General features: G+C 43.6%; 1 protein-coding gene across 7 annotated transcripts in view; it reads left to right on the forward strand.

The window, feature by feature from the left end:
• LOC111952472 (membrane-associated guanylate kinase, WW and PDZ domain-containing protein 2) overlaps window positions 1-18416 on the forward strand; it is a 289912-nt gene that overhangs the window by 165337 nt on the left and 106159 nt on the right. For all 7 annotated transcript variants that reach the window (XM_023971164.2, XM_023971166.2, XM_023971168.2 and 4 more), the window contains exon 5: window positions 16631-16865. In XM_023971164.2, the coding sequence (XP_023826932.1) occupies window positions 16631-16865 (235 nt within the window). The remainder of the gene's footprint in view (window positions 1-16630; window positions 16866-18416) is intronic.

An 18416-nucleotide genomic window follows, 5' to 3' on the forward strand; every position in this document is an offset into this window, starting at 1 on the left:
GAAAGGTTGATGGATCGAATCCCTGAGCTGACAAGGTGAAAATCTGTCGTTCTGCCCCTGAACAGTTAACCCACTGTTCATTATAAAATAAGAATTTGTTCTTAACTGACTTGCCTAGTTACATAAAGGTTAAACGTTAAAAAAAGGGTGTAAGTATTAGAATTTATTTTGGTTATCAAGCTGCTCAGTTTCCCAAGTCGTTCAGCACTTATTGCCCTAGACGGCTCGTAATAGCCAATTACAACACTGGACTGGCAGGAATTTGTCCTTCGTGAAAGTGACCCACCTTTAAGCCCATCAGCCTGAAATCCAAACCCAAAGTTACCCAGGCTTGAGAAAGAGCAATTTGAGAAATTGAGAGGGAAAACTTGACAGGTCGGATTGTATGGTGTCAAATCCGATTTAAAAAGTAGAACGTGCACGAGATGAAAGATGAAACATCATTGCGCATGCAAAACACAGAGTCTAGAGAGAAGAGCGAGCAGGGCCTATGTGGACAATTTAATGTGTTCCTTTTTTTTTTACACATTTGAACCACGTTTCTTTGCTTACAGTTCTATATGTACAGTTTAAGACGATGTTCTGCTCACTCAAAGTCACACTTCAAAACCTCAAGTTAATTTGTGCTCTCGACTAGCCTGTGCCCTCATGGGACCCATGCTCTGCTTGCTCAACCCCATTTCTGTATGTGTGGGACAGGGACAGTGAAGGAAGATATACCGTTTTTGCAGTAGCACTACACACCTGATTTAAAATCATCAACACTTGATGATATGTGGATCATTTCTGTGCTCGGGCAAAAACAAAAAAAGGTGCACCCCTTTGGGTCCTCAGGACCAGGATTAAGAAATGCTGTTCTATCTAGACGAATCACATTCCCCAATGTCACCTCTCCCTAGCAACCACACTGTATGTAGACATGATCGAACTCTGTGAACAAATTGGCTATACTTTAATGGATGTTTTTTACGTGTACCTGCTTGCTTTATTTGTCATTTAAAAAAAAAGGTTTCAGTGTTGCTCCAATTTGCCAACAAAGTAATCGTGACACTACTTGTGTTTTTCAGGTGATCACGGTGACAGTCTATCCTATAGATTGGGAACTCTAGTTCTCGGAATGCAATTTGCTTAATCAGGTGTGTCAGCTGGGGCTGAAAAAGTGTGACACCAGTCATGCCCTCGAGTACCACAATGAGGATGACCATAAGAAGACGGAATCAATGCAAGATCCTGCATGATCTGGTACAGGGCTCTCCTGGAGAGGTACCGTCTTGTAGATTTTCTACAACCCTAATCTAGTGCCCCCGATTCTAATAACTAGCTGGTTGATAAGCTACAGGAGGGTAACACTCCAGTAGATCTGAACATCCACCCAGTCCCCCCACCTTTTTCTTTTGTCACTTCTCTCCTTCTACTATAGCCGTCTTTGGTTATTGGACTGAGAGGGATGTAAACACGGACAGCTTGCAGCTACCACAATTAACAATGTGCGATTCAATCATTTCACATTCTTGTTTGTGCTGAGGAGGTCGAGTAGGTTAATATGAATAGTGCGGATGACTGTATTACAATCATGCTGGTAAGTTTGATTTGAGTGAAATATGATATCTTCTTATGTTTGATATTGTAATAATTTCTGTAACTGGTCTCATGTTCTTTAAGAATTATACACAGGGGCGGCTCTAGCCTTTTGGGGGCCCTAAGTGAGATTTGGTCTTGGGGCCCCCCACCTACATTTGACATTTTAGTCATTTAGCAGACGCTTTTATCCAGTGCTACATATAGGAGCAATTAGGGTTAAGTGCCTTGTTCAAGGGCACATAGACAGATTATTTACTGGTACTCCTGGAGGTCAGGGCCCCTGGGCACGTGCCCAATTGGTATTCAGCCATGATTACTACAAGTTTAGATAACTGGCTAGACTAACTACCTAGTGGCCGGCACAAGATGGAGGGAAAGTTGTAGCATAACTAACGAAATTACAGTTTTTTTTAACCTTTATTTAACTAGGCAAGTCAGTTAAGAACAAATTCTTATTTACAATGATGGCCTAGATACAGTGGGTTAACTGCCTTGTTCAGGGGCAGAACGACAGATGTTTACCTTGACTGCTCAGGGATTCGATCTAGCAACCTTTCGGTTACTGGCCCAACATTTTAACAACTAGGCTACCTGCCGCCGCAAAGTTAGCTAAAATGTACGTATATAAAAAGCTCAGAACTCAATCAATCTGCCATCATTAACACAATGGAAAAATCTAAAGATTTATATGCGTGAGCTACAGAGAGAAACAAAATGTTGCAGTTTCACAGAAAGTGATGTGGGCACTGGAGATGGGGGTGTGTGCCAGTGGGTCTGGGCAGGTGTGATGTAGTTGATGTTTGTATGATGTTGTTGTTTGTATGTGTATGTTTTGTATTGATTATAAAATAAAAGAGTAAGTTGAGACCCCACAAAAATCTATGTTTTGGGTCGGGCCCCCTACCGGCCGGGAGCTCTAAGCGACCGCTTATGTCACTTATTCCTGGAACCGGCCCTGATTACACAATTGCCAGAAAGTCTGGATAAATCAGGCTAAGATGCTGCAACATAAGTCAAAAGCCATCTTAGTGCAGAACAAGATTGCCTGGACACTTATATGTATGATTTTGTGATGAGACTCCAAATAATATTGGAGATATTGCCAAAGAGTAGCTAATACCGATGATCAAGGTAAAAAAATTGCTAATGTAGCTAACTAGCTAGCTACGTATGCCAGCAGCATACCACCCTGCATACCACTGCTGGCTTGCTTCTGAAGCTAAGCAGGGTTGGTCCTGGTCAGTCCCTGGATGGGAGACCAGGTGCTGCTGGAAGTGGTGTTGGAGGGCCAGTAGGAGGCACTCTTTCCTCTGGTCTAAACAAAGATCCCAATGCCCCAGGGCAGTGATTGGGGACACTGCTCTGTGTAGGGTGCCGTCTTTCGGATGGGACGTTAAACGGGTGTCCTGACTCTCTGAGGTCATTAAAGATCCCATGGCACTTATCGTAAGAGTAGGGGTGTTAACCCCGGTGTCCTGGCTAAATTCCCAATCTGGCCCTCAACCATCACGGTCACCTAATAATCCCCAGTTTACAATTGGCTCWTTCATCCCCCTCCTCTCCCCTGTAACTATTCCCCAGGTCGTTGCTGCAAATGAGAATGTGTTCTCAGTCAACTTACCTGGTAAAATAACGGTATAAATAAAATAAAAAGTATGGTGGAGAGATTGGTTAGATTCAACAAAGTTAACATTTGTAGCCGTTCTGAGCTCATGCCTGTTAAATAGTTCATCTGCCTTGAATTTAATTGCGACTATGGCTGAGATAACTGAACAAAAGAGGTATGTTGAGGGTCAATGTTGTCAAGGTACGATGAGTTAGCTAGCTAGCTAGCATACCTGTGCCATAAGTGGGCTGTTCGGATGAGATGTGAACCCGGGAGCCCGCTAGCAACTGACGTTACAACATCAACTTATGAATCAGATAAATTGAGCGTCAATGTTGTTGGGATATAACATTAGCTAGCTAGCTAAAAACCTGTGTAGCTAATTACTGTTGCTAGTAGAGGAGAGAGTGACTAGATTTCAGTTTTGCATCACAGATCGGTAGATAGAACATATTAGAACATATAGATTTCCGATGAGGGCATGCTGTATTTCTCACCTTGAATTCGACTGTGTGATCTGTAATCCTAATTCTATCTTTTTCTGTTTCTCCTTCAACAAAAATGAAATAGCCTGTTAGCCACCATGTAATTTAGTGAATTTAGTTCGCTTACCTTCATTCTTTGCTGTAAAAGATAGCAGAGAAACAACACCTTTCTCGGATATTCAAACGTTAGGCACTTCTGTTATGTAATCTTTGTCGGTCATTCGAGTGTCACTTTTGACAATTTGTTGATTTTCTTAAATTTCATTTTAGACGGGAGTGCACATTTTCTATACATTCTTCTAGGAGAAAACTAGCGAGCGGATTGTGGGGCGCCATCTTCTGACCATTTAGGGAATTGAGTTCTCAATCGGTGTGCCAAATTTCATTCCTTAATATGGAGTATTGACTGAGACATGAAAAGGCAAAAAACTCACTTTAACATGCATTCCTGGATCAAAACCTAATATAGACGCGTCTATAATACATGGATGTTAGAAGGCTTTTGTTAAGTGCCATGTAGGACTACAAATCAAATCATCAAATTTTATTAGTCACATACACATGGTTAGCAGATGTTAATGCGAGTGTAGCGAAATGCTTGTGCTTCTAGTTCGGACATGCCAGTAATAACCAACAGTAATCTAACCTAACAATTCCACAACTACTACCTTACACACACACACAAGTGTAAAGGATAAAGAATATGTACATAAAGATATATGAATGAGTGGTGGTACAGAACGGATGGCAGATGCATAGATGGTATAGAGTACGGTATATACGTATGAGATGAGTACTGTAGGGTATGTAAACATAAAGTGGCATAGTTTAAAGTGGCTAGTGGTACATGTATTGCATAAAGATGGCAAGATGTAGTAGATGAATAGAGTACAGTATATACATATGAGATGGGTAATGTAGGGTATGTAAACATTGTATTAAGTGGCATTGCTTAAAGTGGCTAGTGGTACATTTTTACATAATTTCCATCAATTCCCATTTTTAAAGTGGTGGAGTTGAGTCAGTATGTTGGCAGCGGCCGCTAAATGTTAGTGGTGGCTGTTTAACAGTCTGATGGCCTTGAGATAGAAGCTGTTTTTCAGTCTCTCGGTCTGCTTTGATGCACCTGTACTGACCTCGCCTTCTGGATGATAGCGGGGTGAACAGGCAGTGGCTTGGGTGGTTGTTGTCCTTGGTGATCTTTATGGCCTTCCTGTGACATCGGGTGGTGTAGGTGTCCTGGAGGCAGGTAGTTTGCCCCTGGTGATGCGTTCTGCAGACCTCACTACCCTCTGGAGAGCCTTACGGTTGTGGGCGGAGCAGTTGCCGTACCAGCGGTGATACAGCCCGACAGGATGCTCTCGATTGTGCATCTGTAGAAGTTTGTGAGTGCTTTTGGTGACAAGCCGAATTTCTTCAGCCTCCTGAGGTTGAAGAGGCGCTGCTGCGCCTTCTTCACAACGCTGTCTGTGTGGGTGGACCAATTCAGTTTGCCGTGATGTGTACACCGAGGAACTTAAAACTTTCCACCTTCTCCACTACTGACCCGTCGATGTGGATAGGGGGGTGCTCCCTCTGCTGTGTTCCTGAAGTCCACAATCATCTCCTTTGTTTTGTGACGTTGAGTGTGAGGTTATTTTCTGACACCACACTCCGAGGCCCTCACTCCTCCCTGTAGGCCGTCTCGTCGTTGTTGGTAATCAAGCCTACCACTGTAGTGTCATCCGCAAACTTGATGATTGAGTTGGAGGCGTGCATGGCCACGCAGTCGTGGGTGAACAGGGAGTACAGGAGAGGGCTCAGAACGCACCCTTGTGGGGCCCAGTGTTGAGGATCAGCGGGGTGGAGATGTTGTTACCTACCCTCACCACCTGGGGGCGGCCCGTCAGGAAGTCCAGGACCCAGTTGCACAGGGCGGGTCGAGACCCAGGGTCTCGAGCTTGATGACGAGTTTGGAGGGTACTATGGTGTTAAATGCTGAGCTGTAATCGATGAACAGCATTCTCACATGGGTATTCCTCTTGTCCAGATGGGTTAGGCAGTGTGCAGTGTGGTTGCGATTGCGTCGTCTGTGGACCTATTGGGTCGGTAAGCAAATTGGAGTGGGTCTAGGTGTCCGGTAGGGTGGAGGTGATATGGTCCTTGACTAGTCTCTCAAAGCACTTCATGATGACGGAAGTGAGTGCTACGGGGGGTAGTCGTTTAGCTCAGTTACCTTAGCTTTCTTGGGAACAGGAACAATGGTGGCCCTCTTGAAGCATGTGGGAACAGCAGACTGGGATAAGGATTGATTGAATATGTCCGTAAACACACCAGCCAGCTGGTCTGCGCATGCTCTGAGGACGCGGCTGGGAATGCCGTCTGGGCCTGCAGCCTTGCGAGGGTTAACACGTTTAAATGTTTTACTCACCTCGGCTGCAGTGAAGGAGAGCCCGCAGGTTTTGGTAGGGGGCCGTGTCAGTGGCACTGTATTGTCCTCAAAGCGGGCAAAAAAGTTGTTTAGCCTGTCTGGGAGCAAGACATCCTGGTCCGCGACGGGGCTGGTTTTCTTTTTGTAATCCGTGATTGACTGTAGACCCTGCCACATACCTCTTGTGTCTGAGCTGTTGAATTGCGACTCGATTTTGTCTCTGTACTGAGACTTAGCCTGTTTGATTGCCTTGCGGAGAGAATAGCTACACTGTTTGTATTCGGTCATGCTTCCGGTCACCTTGCCCTGGTTAAAGCAGTGGTTCGCGTTTCAGTTTCACGCGAATGCTGCCGTCAATCCACGGTTTCTGGTTTGGGAATGTTTTTATCGTTGCTGTGGGTACGACATCGTCAATGCACTTCCTAATGAACTCGCTCACCGAATCAGCATATTCGTCAATATTGTTGTTGGACGCGATGCGGAACATATTCCAATCCGCGTGATCGAAGCAGTCTTGAAGCGTGGATTCGAATTGGTCGGACCAGCGTTGAACAGACCTGAGCGCGGGAGCTTGTTGTTTGAGTTTCTGTTTGTAGGCTGGAATCAACAAAATGGAGTCGTGGTCAGCTTTTCCGAAAGGGGGGCGGGGGAGGGCCTTATAAGCGTCGCGGAAATTAGTATAACAATGGTCTAGTGTTTTTCCAGCCCTGGTAGCACAATCAATATGCTGATAGAATTTAGGGAGTTTTGTTTTTAGATTAGCCTTGTTAAAATCCCAGCTACGATGAATGCAGCCTCAGGGTGTGTGGTTTCCAGTTTACAAAGAGTCAGATAAAGTTCGTTCAGGGCCATCGATGTGTCTGCTTGGGGGGAATGTATACGGCTGTGATTATGATTGACGAGAATTCCCTGGTAGATAATGCGGTCGACATTTGATTGTGAGGAGTTTCTAGATCAGGTGAACAGAACGACTTGAGTTCTTGTGTGTTGTTATGATGATCACACCACTTCTCGTTAATCATAAGGCATACCCCCCGCCCCTCTTCTTACCGGAAAGATGTTTGTTTCTGTCGGCGCGATGCATGAAGAAACCAGCTGGCTGCACCGACTCCGTTAGCGTCCCTTGAGTTAGCCATGTTTCCGTGAAGCAGAGCACGTTGCAATCCCTGATGTCTCTCTGGAATGCTACCCGTGCTCGGATTTCATCAACCTTATTGTCAAGAGACTGGACATTGGGAGTAGTATGCTAGGGAGTGGAGCGCGATGTGCCCGTCTCCGAAGCCTGACCACGAGACCGCCTCGTTTTCCCTTTTTCGGCGTCGCACAGGTCGCCGGCTGGGATCAGATCCATTGTATTGGGTGGAAGGCAAAACACTGGATCCGTTTCGGGAAAGTCATATTCCTGGTAGGAACGATGATGAGTTGACGTTAATCGTATATTCAGTAGTTCCTCCCGACTGTATGTAATGAAACCTAAGATTACCCGGGGTACCGATGTAAGAAATAACACGTAGAAAAACAAAATACTGCATATTTTCCAAGGAACACGAAGCGAGGCGGCCATCTCTTTTCGGCGATGTGTGTTTTAAAGACCGGTAATTTATTCTGTGTGTTCATGTGTCCCCTATCTGCTCTGTGGGACACTTAAGAGAGTGTGAAAAGACCACTAGAGCTGTGTTCTTCTTTGATCAGCATTAAGCAACAGGGAAGTAGTTTTCTCTAGGAAACTATCCAATTTACACAGAAGGGGCCAATTCAGAGTTGAGATCATTCAACAATGCTGGCGTTCCTTGCCTGACTACATTGCAGACGCCTGCCAGATCTCACAACACATCGATAGATGTTTAACATCAGCTAACCACATCATATGATATAAAAATCTGATGCCCTACTGTGCAGTCGACGACATGGTGCAAAACCATATGTTGAGGATCATCAAGGCCCTCACCCACCTGAGCCTGTTAACCCAGCTACAATCTAGAAGGCTGAGACAGTAAAAGGTGCATCAAAGTTGGGACCGAGAGACTGGAAAACAGCTTCTATCTCCAGGCCATCAGACTGTTAAACAGTCACCACTAGCCGGCCTCTGCCCAGTACCCTGCCATGGGGATTCATCTATAACCGTTGTGTACATTTTACACTAAATATCTACGTGCGCTATTTCTGAAAAAACAGCGCACGCACACACATATTGAGATTTATAAACTTGGTGCAGCCATACATATGCATGTTTCCTGTTATAAATCAGACCCGTGTGAGCATGAACGGCCATTATAATTCACCCTGAATAATGCCCATCATTCACATTTCATGGTGAAAATAACGTCCTTATTTGCTGTATACTTTGGAAGTATTGGAATTAGGCCAAAACAGTATAAACAGTATAAAAGTATTACATTTGGATGTCATTTTGGATTAAATTTGAAAAAAAGGGTCAGATCCTTAAAGGTTTTAATGGCGAACTTGATCAAATGTCTTTGGAGGTGTTAGCAAAATGTTCAATTTTGCAATGACCTTTGCTGTATATGCCCATTTCTAAAACACAAAAACAATTGCACATTGTTGTGGACCTGTAAATAGTTTATTTGAATTCAATAATGTTTTGCATTTATTTTCTCCTGAACCTAAATATGCTTGTCACGGCCGTTGTAAGAAGAGCACCAAAGCGCAGCGTGGTGAGCGTACATATTCCTTTTATTTAGAAATGACGCCGACAAAAACAATAAACAATACCAAAACAACCGTGAAGCTTAAGGGCTATGTGCCACAAACAAAGTTAACTTCCCACACTGGAAGGAGGGAAAGGGCTACCTAAGTATGGTTCCCAATCAGAGATAGACAGCTGTCCCTGATTGAGAACCATACCAGGCCAAATCACACCCTGACCAAACCAAATAGAGACATAAAAAGGCTCTCTAAGGTCAGGGCGTGACAATGCTGCACTGCTCGCAAATTCTGAAACATTGTAAACTAGCCTACAGCAGGCCTACTTACTGTGGTAGCCTACACTCTTCAATGCAAAATATCAACTGTCTGTTCACCTGTTAAATTCTACTGTATCTTATCACCCGCACTCCCTTTAGGATGCATAGAGCAAAAACTTGAAATTATAATAGTCTCGAATAGGCCCAATTAAAAGAGAGATGCACAATGTAATTTGTTGTATGGCTATTTCGGTAACATGAACAGATCATGGCCAGAAAAGGTGCAATGGTTATGATATACACTGAGTATACCAAATATTATTGAGTTGCACCCCCCTACCCTTTTTCTCTCAGAACAGTGCCAGAACAGCCTAAATTCATCATTGGGGCATGGACTCTACAAGTGGTCGAAAGCATTCCACAGGAATGCTGGCCCATGTTGACTCCAATGCTTTCCACAGTTGTATCAAGTTGGCTGGATGTGCTTTGTGTTGTGGACCTTTCTTGATACACATGGGAAACTGTTGAGTGTGAAAAGCCCAGCAGCATTGCAGTTTTTAACACAAACCGGTGCACCTGGCACCTACTACCATACCCTGTTCAAATGCACTTACATTTTTGGTCTCACCCATTCACCCTCTGAATGGTACACATACACAATCAATTTCTCAATTGTCTCAAGGCTTAAAAATCCTTCTTTAACCTGTTTCTTCCCCTTCATCTACACTGATTGAAGTGGATTTCACCTGGATTCACCTGGTTAGTCTATGTCATGGAAAGAGAAGGTGTTTTTAATGTTTGTATACTCAGTGTATGTATTATGTTTATAAATGAAATATTGTCTAGGCTGCTCGAGAAATTTTACATTACAGTATTCAGACATAGCCTATAAATGTCAATTTGGAATTCTAGTTGTCAATTTGTTGAGGTAATCTGAAGAGATTTCACTCCATGCTTCCTGAAGCACCTCCCACAAGTTGGATTGGCTTGATGGGCACTTCTTACGTACCATACGGTCAAGCTGTTCCCACAACTGCTCAATAGGGTTGAGATCTGGTGACTGTGCTGGCCACTCCATTATAGACAGAATACCAGCTGACTGCTTCTTCCCTAAATAGTTATTGCATAGCTTGGAGCTGTGGGTCATTGTCCTGTTATAGGAGGAAATTGGCTCCCAATTAACTGCCATCCAAAGGGTATGTCATGGCGTTGCAAAATGGAGTGATAGCCTTCCTTCTTCAAGATCCCTTTTACCCTGTATAAATCTCCCACTTTACCACCACCAAAGCACCCCTAGACCATCACATTGCCTTCACAATGCTTGACAGATGGCGTCAAGCACTCCTCCAGCATCTTAGAATTTGTTCTGCGTCTCACGAATGTTCTTCTTTGTGATCCAAACACCTCAAACTTAGGTCTGTCTGTCCATAACACTTTTTTCCCCAATCTTTCTCTGTCCAGTGTCTGTATTCTTTTGCCCATCTTAATATTTTATTTTTATTGGCCAGTCTGAGATATGGCTTCTTCTTTGCATCTCTGCCTAGAAGGCCAGCATCCCGGAGTCACCTCTTCACTGTTGACGTTGAGAATGGTGTTTTGTGGGTACTATTTAATGAAGCTGCCAGTTGAGAACTTGTGAGGTGTCTGTTTCTCAAACTAGACACTCTAATGTACTTGTCCTCTTGCTCAGTTGTGCACCGGGGCCTCCAACTCCCCTTTCTATTCTGGTAAGAGCCAGTTTGCGCTGTTCTGTGAAGGGAGTAGTACACAGCGTTATACGAGATCTTCAGGTTCTTGGCAATTCCTCGCATGGAATAGCCTTCATTTCTCAGAACAAGAATTGACTGACGAGTTTGAGAAGAAAGTGCTTTGTTTCTGGCCATTTTGAGCCTGTAATCGAACCCACAAATGCTGATGCTCCAGATACTCAATTAGTCTAAAGAAGGCCAGTTGTATTGCTTCTTTAATCAGAACAACAGTTTTCATCTGTGCTAGCATAATTGCAAAAGGGTTTTCTAATGATCAATTAGCCTTTTAAAATGATAAACTTGGATTAGCAAACACAACGTGCCATTGGAACACAGGAGTGATGGTTGCTGATAATGGGCCTCTGTACGCCTATGTAGATATTCCATAACAAATCCCCCGTTTCAGCTACAATAGTCATTTACAACATTAACAATGTCTCCATGTATTTCTGATCAATTTTATGTGATTTTAATGGACCAAAAAATAGCTTTTCTTTCAAAAACAAGGAAATTCCTGTGACCCCAAACTTTTGAACGGTAGTCTATTTGTATTCCCAACCCTGACATTGCTCGTCCTAATATTTCCTTTCTTTGTATTTTTGGCATTTGTGTGTATTGTTTTGTATTGTCAGGTATTACTGCACTGTTGGAGCTAGGAACATAAGCATTTCGCTACACCCGCAATAACATCTGCTAAATGTTGGATGTAATGTCTGCAATGTACTCAGGCAGGAACGCCACCAATGTCAATGGCAGACTTCTGAAGTCAGCAGATCTCAAGTCAGAATCCGACCGATGCGACCATCCAGACTTAGGCAGGGGTTTTTCTGGATCAAAAATGGGCTTAGGTAGTTGGGGGCGTGGCAGTGAGCACAGTTGGCGCATCTACGTGGCTGCGTTTTGTATAACATTCTGGAGGACCCCATATTGGTGGTGTAGAGAAATGTGCAAATTGTTTTGCCATTTTCTTGAAATGATGCACATTTCTCCATGGAGCTGAAATGTTTGCAGTTTTAAAGCTAATATCCTGCAATTCAACATATTCTGTCATGGAGCTGAGACAAAATGTTGCAGTTTCAAAGCTAGTTGGCTGCAATTCTCAATTTTGCCATGGCTAATGCTGTGTTCTTTGGCAAAAAATAAATAATAAAATCTACATTGCTAAATTCAATGTTTTTGGAATTTTAACTTTTATTTTGGTGATTGTTAGTTCTCAAAGATTATACATATATTTTTAAATACACTCAATGGCCAGTTTATTAGGTACACACATCTATTACCGGGTCGAACCCCCTTTGCCTCCAGAACAGCCTGAATTATTCGGGGTGTGGATTCTACAAGTTGGAAATGTTTCACAGGGATGTTGGTCCATGCTGATGTGATGGCATCACGCAGTTACTGCAGATTGGACGGCGGTACACCACCGCCAACAGCCTGTACAGTTGACCCCAGGCAGGATGTGTCCATGGACTCCTGCTACATATGACATATCCTAAATCTGCCATAAGAATGACAAAACAGGAACCAGGATTCGTCAGACCAGGCAATGTTTTTCCACTCCTCATTTGTTGAGTGTTGGTGATTGCGTGCCCACTGGAGTCGCTTTTTCTTGTTTTTAGCTGATAGGAGTGGAACCTGGTGTGATCGTCTGCTGCAGTAGCCCATTCGTGACAAGGATCGATGAGTTGTGCATTCTGAGATGCCTTTCTGCACACCACTGTTGTACTAGGCCGTTATTTGTCTGTTTGTGGCCAACCTGTTAGCTTGTGCGATTCTTGCCATTCTCCTTCGACCTCTGTCATCAACAAGCTGTTTTTACCCACAGGACTGCTGCTGACTGGATGTTATTTGTTTCTCGCACCGCTCTCTGTAAACCCTAGACAATGTCGTATGTGGAAAGCCGAAGAAGTCGTCCGTTTCTGAGATACTGAATCTGGAGCGCCTGGCACTGACGATCATGCCACCCTCAAAGTCGCTTAGGTCACACGTTTTGCCCATTCAATCGAACAGTAATGGAATGCATCGATGCCTGTCTGCCTGCTTTATATAGGAGGCCACAGCCACATGACTCACTGTCTGTAGGAGCAATACATTTTTGTGAATGAGGTGGTGCACCTAACTGTCCAGTGAGTGTATATAGGTCCATTATCTTTTCTACATACTTTATCTGGTTTTAGTAATTTAAGTTTACACTGAAACTGTTTTTCCATCCCATTTTTTTTATATACACCTGCTCTTTCCATGACAAAGTCTGACCAGGTGAATCCAGTTTTAAGCTATGATCTCTTATTGATGTCACTTGTTACATCCACTTCAATCAGTGTAGATGTCAGTCATTTACCACTTGGGGAGTGGGAAACATAAGAAAGGAAATGGATATTGTCCTTTATGCTGAAAAACCTTTGGTCCTCAGTATCCAGATCTCACTGGGCGACTTGGCATTTGAATCCACAGGATCAGAATTCCATCAACCAAAAGCCTGTCCAAGTAAACAGCGCACAATATTGTTATCCAGTGAAGCCAATGATGAACCATCTATTGCCATTGATTTTACAAAGAGTTTTACATTTTTTTACTATTATTTCTAGGTTATTTCTGTCTGCCAACTGCCCGGTACAGTTGAAACCGGGATTAATCCATGAAGCGCACACTTCTCCAGTGTGCCAGTGGCCATCGAAGGTGAGCATTTCCCCACTGAAGTTGGTTACGACGCCGAACTGCAGTCAGGCCAGACCCTGGTGAGGACGACGAGCACACTGATGAGCTTCCCTGAGATGGTTTTTGACAGTTTGTGCAGAAATTCTTTGGTTGTGCAAACCCATGGTTTCATCAGCTGCCCGGGTGGCTGGTTTCAGATGATCCCGCAGGTGAAGAAGCTGGGCTTGAATGGTTACACATGGTCTGCGGTTGTGAGGCCAGGTGGACGTACTGCCAAATTCTATAAAAAGACGTTGAAGGTGGCTTCAGATAATTTATCTAACAGTCGATTCTCTGACAACAGCTTTGGTGGACATTCCTGCAGTCTGCATGCCAATTGCACGCTCCCTCAAAACTTGAGACATCTGTGGCATTGTGTTGTGTGACAAAACTACACATTTTAGAGTGGCTTTGTATTGTCTCCGGCTCAAGGTGCACCAGCATTGTGTTGTTTAATCAGCTTCTTGATATGCCACACCTGTCAGGTGGATGGATTATCTTGGCAAAAGAGAAATGCTCACTAACACATAAGTGGATTTTGTTTTGAGAAATAAGATTTTGGTGCTTCTGGAAAATTTCCTGGATCTTTTATCTTTTATTTCAGCTCAATGGACATGTTGCATTTATATTTTTGTTCAGTGTGTATATGTGACCCACCACCTGGATTCAGTCCTATTTAGCAACATTTGAAATTGTGTTTTTTATATTGAATAAAAGTAGAAAATGGTAAACTGCAGTTGAGGAACAATGGGAAAGTAATTCTGCTTAGAAAGTTGATCAACTTGGAATTCCAACTCAGGAACTCTGCCGTCTTTCTAGAACTCCTACATAGATCATACACTTAACAGTATGCTTTAACTCACAATGAAAACGACTTTCTGACTAAATTAGAAACGTATAATAGCTCGGGAAAGGTGAAGGTCCGAAACATGACCCGCCAAACCGTGCTTCTTAACATCCGCCAACTTTACCAGGATGCCCGCTGCACCAAACTGATGACCGAAGTCAGCCTGCAGGCACCCGGCCCGCCACAAGGAGTTGCTAGAGCTCAATGAGCCAAGTAAAGCCCCCTCCGGCCAAACACTCCCCTAACCCGGACAACGCTAGGACAATTGTGCGCCGCCCTATGGGACTCCCAGTCACAGCCGGTAGTGACACAGCCTGGGATTGAACCCGGGTCTGTAGTGATGCCTCCTGCACTGTGATGCAGTGCCTTAGACTGCTGCATCACTTGGGAGGCCCCCCCAAAATTTTGGGGGGATTTAATAAAAATTAAAAAAATTAAACCTATTGTGCTTCTGCTTTGAAGTAGTGACATGTGACATATGCCTATTATTCTTGAAACGAGTCACAGTATAAAGTATATTTATTATGAAAAAAATACAAATATTTTCTACTATTTGGACTTATGCGAACCCAAAGAAAGCTTAGGTGGCCCGCACAAGGATTTCAATAGCAGAAAAATCCCTGTGAGATGAATGACAGAAGACCATACTACAGTTGAAGTCAGAAGTTTACATACACTTAGGTTGGAGTCATTAACACTCGTTTTCAACCACTCCACAAATTTCTTGTTAACAAACTATAGTTTTGGCAAGTCGGTTAGGACATCTACTTTGTGCATGACACAAGTCATTTTTCCAACAATTGTTTACAGACAGATTATTTCACTTATAATTCACTGTATGACAATTCCAGTGGGTCAGAAGTTTACATACATGCAGTTGACTGTGCCTTTAAACAGCTTGGAAAATTCCGGAAAATTATGTCATGGCTTCAGAAGCTTCTGATTGGCTAAGTGACATAATTTCTGTCAATTGGAGGTGTACCTGTGGATGTATTTCAAGGCCTACCTCCAAACTCAGTGCCTCTTTGCTTGACATCATGGTAAAATCTAAAGAAATCAGCCAAGACCTCAGAAAATAAATTGTAGACCTACACAAGTGTGGTTCATCTTTGGGAGCAATTTCCAAATGCCTTAAGGTACCACGATCATCTGTACAAACAATAGTACGCAAGTATAAACACCATGGGACCACGCAGCCGTCATACCTCTCAGGAAGGAGACGCGTTCTGTCTCCTAGAGATGAACGTACTTTGGTGCGAAAAGTGCAAATCAATCCCAGAACAACAGCAAAGGACCTTGTGAAGATGCTGGAGGAAACGGGTACAAATATCTATATCCACAGTAAAACGAGTCCTATAATCGACAACCTGAAAGGCCGCTCAGCAAGAAAGAAGCCACTGCTCCAAAACCGCCATAAAAAAGCCAGACTACGGTTTGCAACTGCACATGGGGACAAAGATCGTACTTTTTGGAGAAATGTCCTCTGCTCTGATGAAACAAAAATAGAACTGTTTGGCCATAATGACCATCGTTATGTTTGGAGGAGAAAGGAGGATGCTTGCAAGCCGAAGAACACCATCCCAACTGTGAAGCATGGGGGTGGCAGCATCATGTTGTGGAGGTGCTTTGCTGCAGGAGGGACATCATGAGATGGCATCATGAGGAAGGGAAATTATGTGGATATGTTAAAGCAACATCTCAAGATATCAGTCAGGAAGTTAAAGCTTGGTCTCAAATGGGTCATCCAAATGGACAATGACCCCAAGCATACTTCCAAAATTGTGGGAAAATGGCTTAAGGACAACAAAGTCAAGGTATTGGAGTGGCCATCACAAAGCCCTGACCTCAATTCTATAGATAATTTGTGGGCAGAAATGAAAAAGTGTGTCGAGCAAGGAGGCCTACAAACCTGACTCAGTTTCACCAGCTCTGTCAGGAGGATTGGGCCAAAATTCACCCAACTTATTGTGGGAAGCTTGTGGAAGGCTACCCAAAACGTTTGACCCAAGTTAAACAATTTAATGGCAATGCTACCAAATACTAATTGAGTGTATGTCAACTTCTGACCCACTAGGAATGTGATGAAAGAAATAAAAGCTGAAATGAATCATTCTCTCTACTATTATTCTGACATTTCACATTCTTAAAAAGGAAGTGGTGATCCTGACTGACCTAAGACAGGAATTCTTACCAGGATTAAATGTCAGGAATTGAGAAACTGAGTTTAAATATATTTGGCTAAGGTGTATGTAAACTTCCGACTTCAACTGTATATAAAGTGCTGAGCTTTAAAACAGCTCTCTGCATTTGATTCTCTCTATCTTCTCTACAGAGTCAAGCGAGCATGAGGACAAGAGCACGGACGTGTCTGAGGAGGCTTCTATGATGGATGTCCTCACCCTGCCCCCTCCCTTCACTGAGCCCCCCACAGAGGGAGAGGAGTCCCCCGAGCAGGAACCCCCCAAATCGCCCCCCAAACTCCCCAAAGGAGATGAGGAGGAACTGGGACCCCTACCCGACAACTGGGAGATGGCCTACACCGAGAAAGAAGAGGTCTACTTCATAGAGTAAGTGTGTGTTTTTGTCTCTCTGTCTTTCTAATGAGGAACGGAGGGCCTAGTAGACCATTTTTGGCCATTTTGTTTACCTTAAATATATCACCCTCCTCTCACTCACAGACGATCCCCCTCCTGCCCACCCCCACTCCACATACACAGGGGATGGGGGTTAAATCTTACTTCTTTTTTTAAAATGACAGATATGAATTCCACCCTCCTTTCGTATTTTTGTTGAATATTCAGACACTACAGAAACAGAGCGGTACGCAGGATAGATAGTGAAAGTAGGAAAGGTGGTCGCAGGGATTGAACCCACGGCGTTTGGGTTTTAAATTGATTTATGTCAGTATTGCCAATCAATAACACAGGCACACATGCTCTGATCTCTCTCCCTCTTCTTGCCTCTCTCTCTTTCTCCTCCTCCCTCTCTCCTCCCCGTTCTCATCTCTCCCAGTCTCCCCTCCGTCTATCTCTCGCTCTCTCTCTTTCTCTCTCTTTCTCTCTCTCTCTTTCTCTCTCGCCCTCTCTCTTGCGGTAGTTGGTTGTGTGAGGGTGTGGTGGGTCGTGAGGAGGGTTACTATTCCTTTTTCTTTACTTCTGGCTCTTGATATTTTATTTTTCCATGGTGGAGGGTTAACACATCGTTTGTCTATTGGTTTCCACTGTTAATCATTTACAGTTGGGGGGGGGTAGGGTTAGTTTATTTTGGGTTGGGAGTCATGGTGGCTGCGATGGCATCTCAGCTGAGTGGGGAAGAAACGCTGACGCTTTGGATTGGCTTCAGGTGCGTTCTGGAGAATGGTGTCAAAGTGGAGGAAGTTTTGCTCACGGTCGGCAAACGGGTGGGAACAGAACATACTGTACACACTCTGCATCCAGAATGAACAAGGCTGTGGTTGTGTTCATGAAAAAGGGATTTTTGTTAGTGTTGTGTTGGTGCCAATTTCACCCCTTTCGACCCTGTCGACAAGAGTAGTGGTATCTAATCTGCCTCCGTTTAACATGGACGGACAGATCCCAAGGAGTTGATTCGTTTTGGTAAGTTTGCAAGTGGTTTTCTGATGCTCTCGGCTGGGTGCCAAGCGGAATCTGCTAAACATGTTGACTCTAGCAGAACAGCAGGTACAATTGAAGTCAAAAGTTTACATACACCTTAGCCAAATACATTTAAACTCTGTTTTTCACAATTACTGACATTTTATCCTAGTACAAATTCCCTGTCTTAGGTCAGTTAGGATCACCACTTTATTTTGATAATGTGAAATGTCAGAATAATAGTAGAGAATTATTTATTTCAGCTTTTATTTCTTTCATCACATTCCCAGTGGGTCAGAAGTTGACATACACTTAATTTCTATTTGGTAGCATTGCCTTTAAATTGTTTAACTTGGGTCAAACGTTTGGGTAGCCTTCCACAAGGTTCCCACAATAAGTTGGGTGAATTTTGGCCCATTCCTCCTGACAGAACTGGTGTAACTCAGTCCGGTTTGTAGGCCTCCTTGCTCGCACACACTTTTTGAGTTCTGCCCACAAATCTTCTATAGGATTGAGGTCAGGGCT

The sequence above is a fragment of the Salvelinus sp. IW2-2015 genome, linkage group LG26 (assembly GCF_002910315.2).
Source record: "Salvelinus sp. IW2-2015 linkage group LG26, ASM291031v2, whole genome shotgun sequence".
NCBI classification, from domain to species: domain Eukaryota; kingdom Metazoa; phylum Chordata; class Actinopteri; order Salmoniformes; family Salmonidae; genus Salvelinus; species Salvelinus sp. IW2-2015.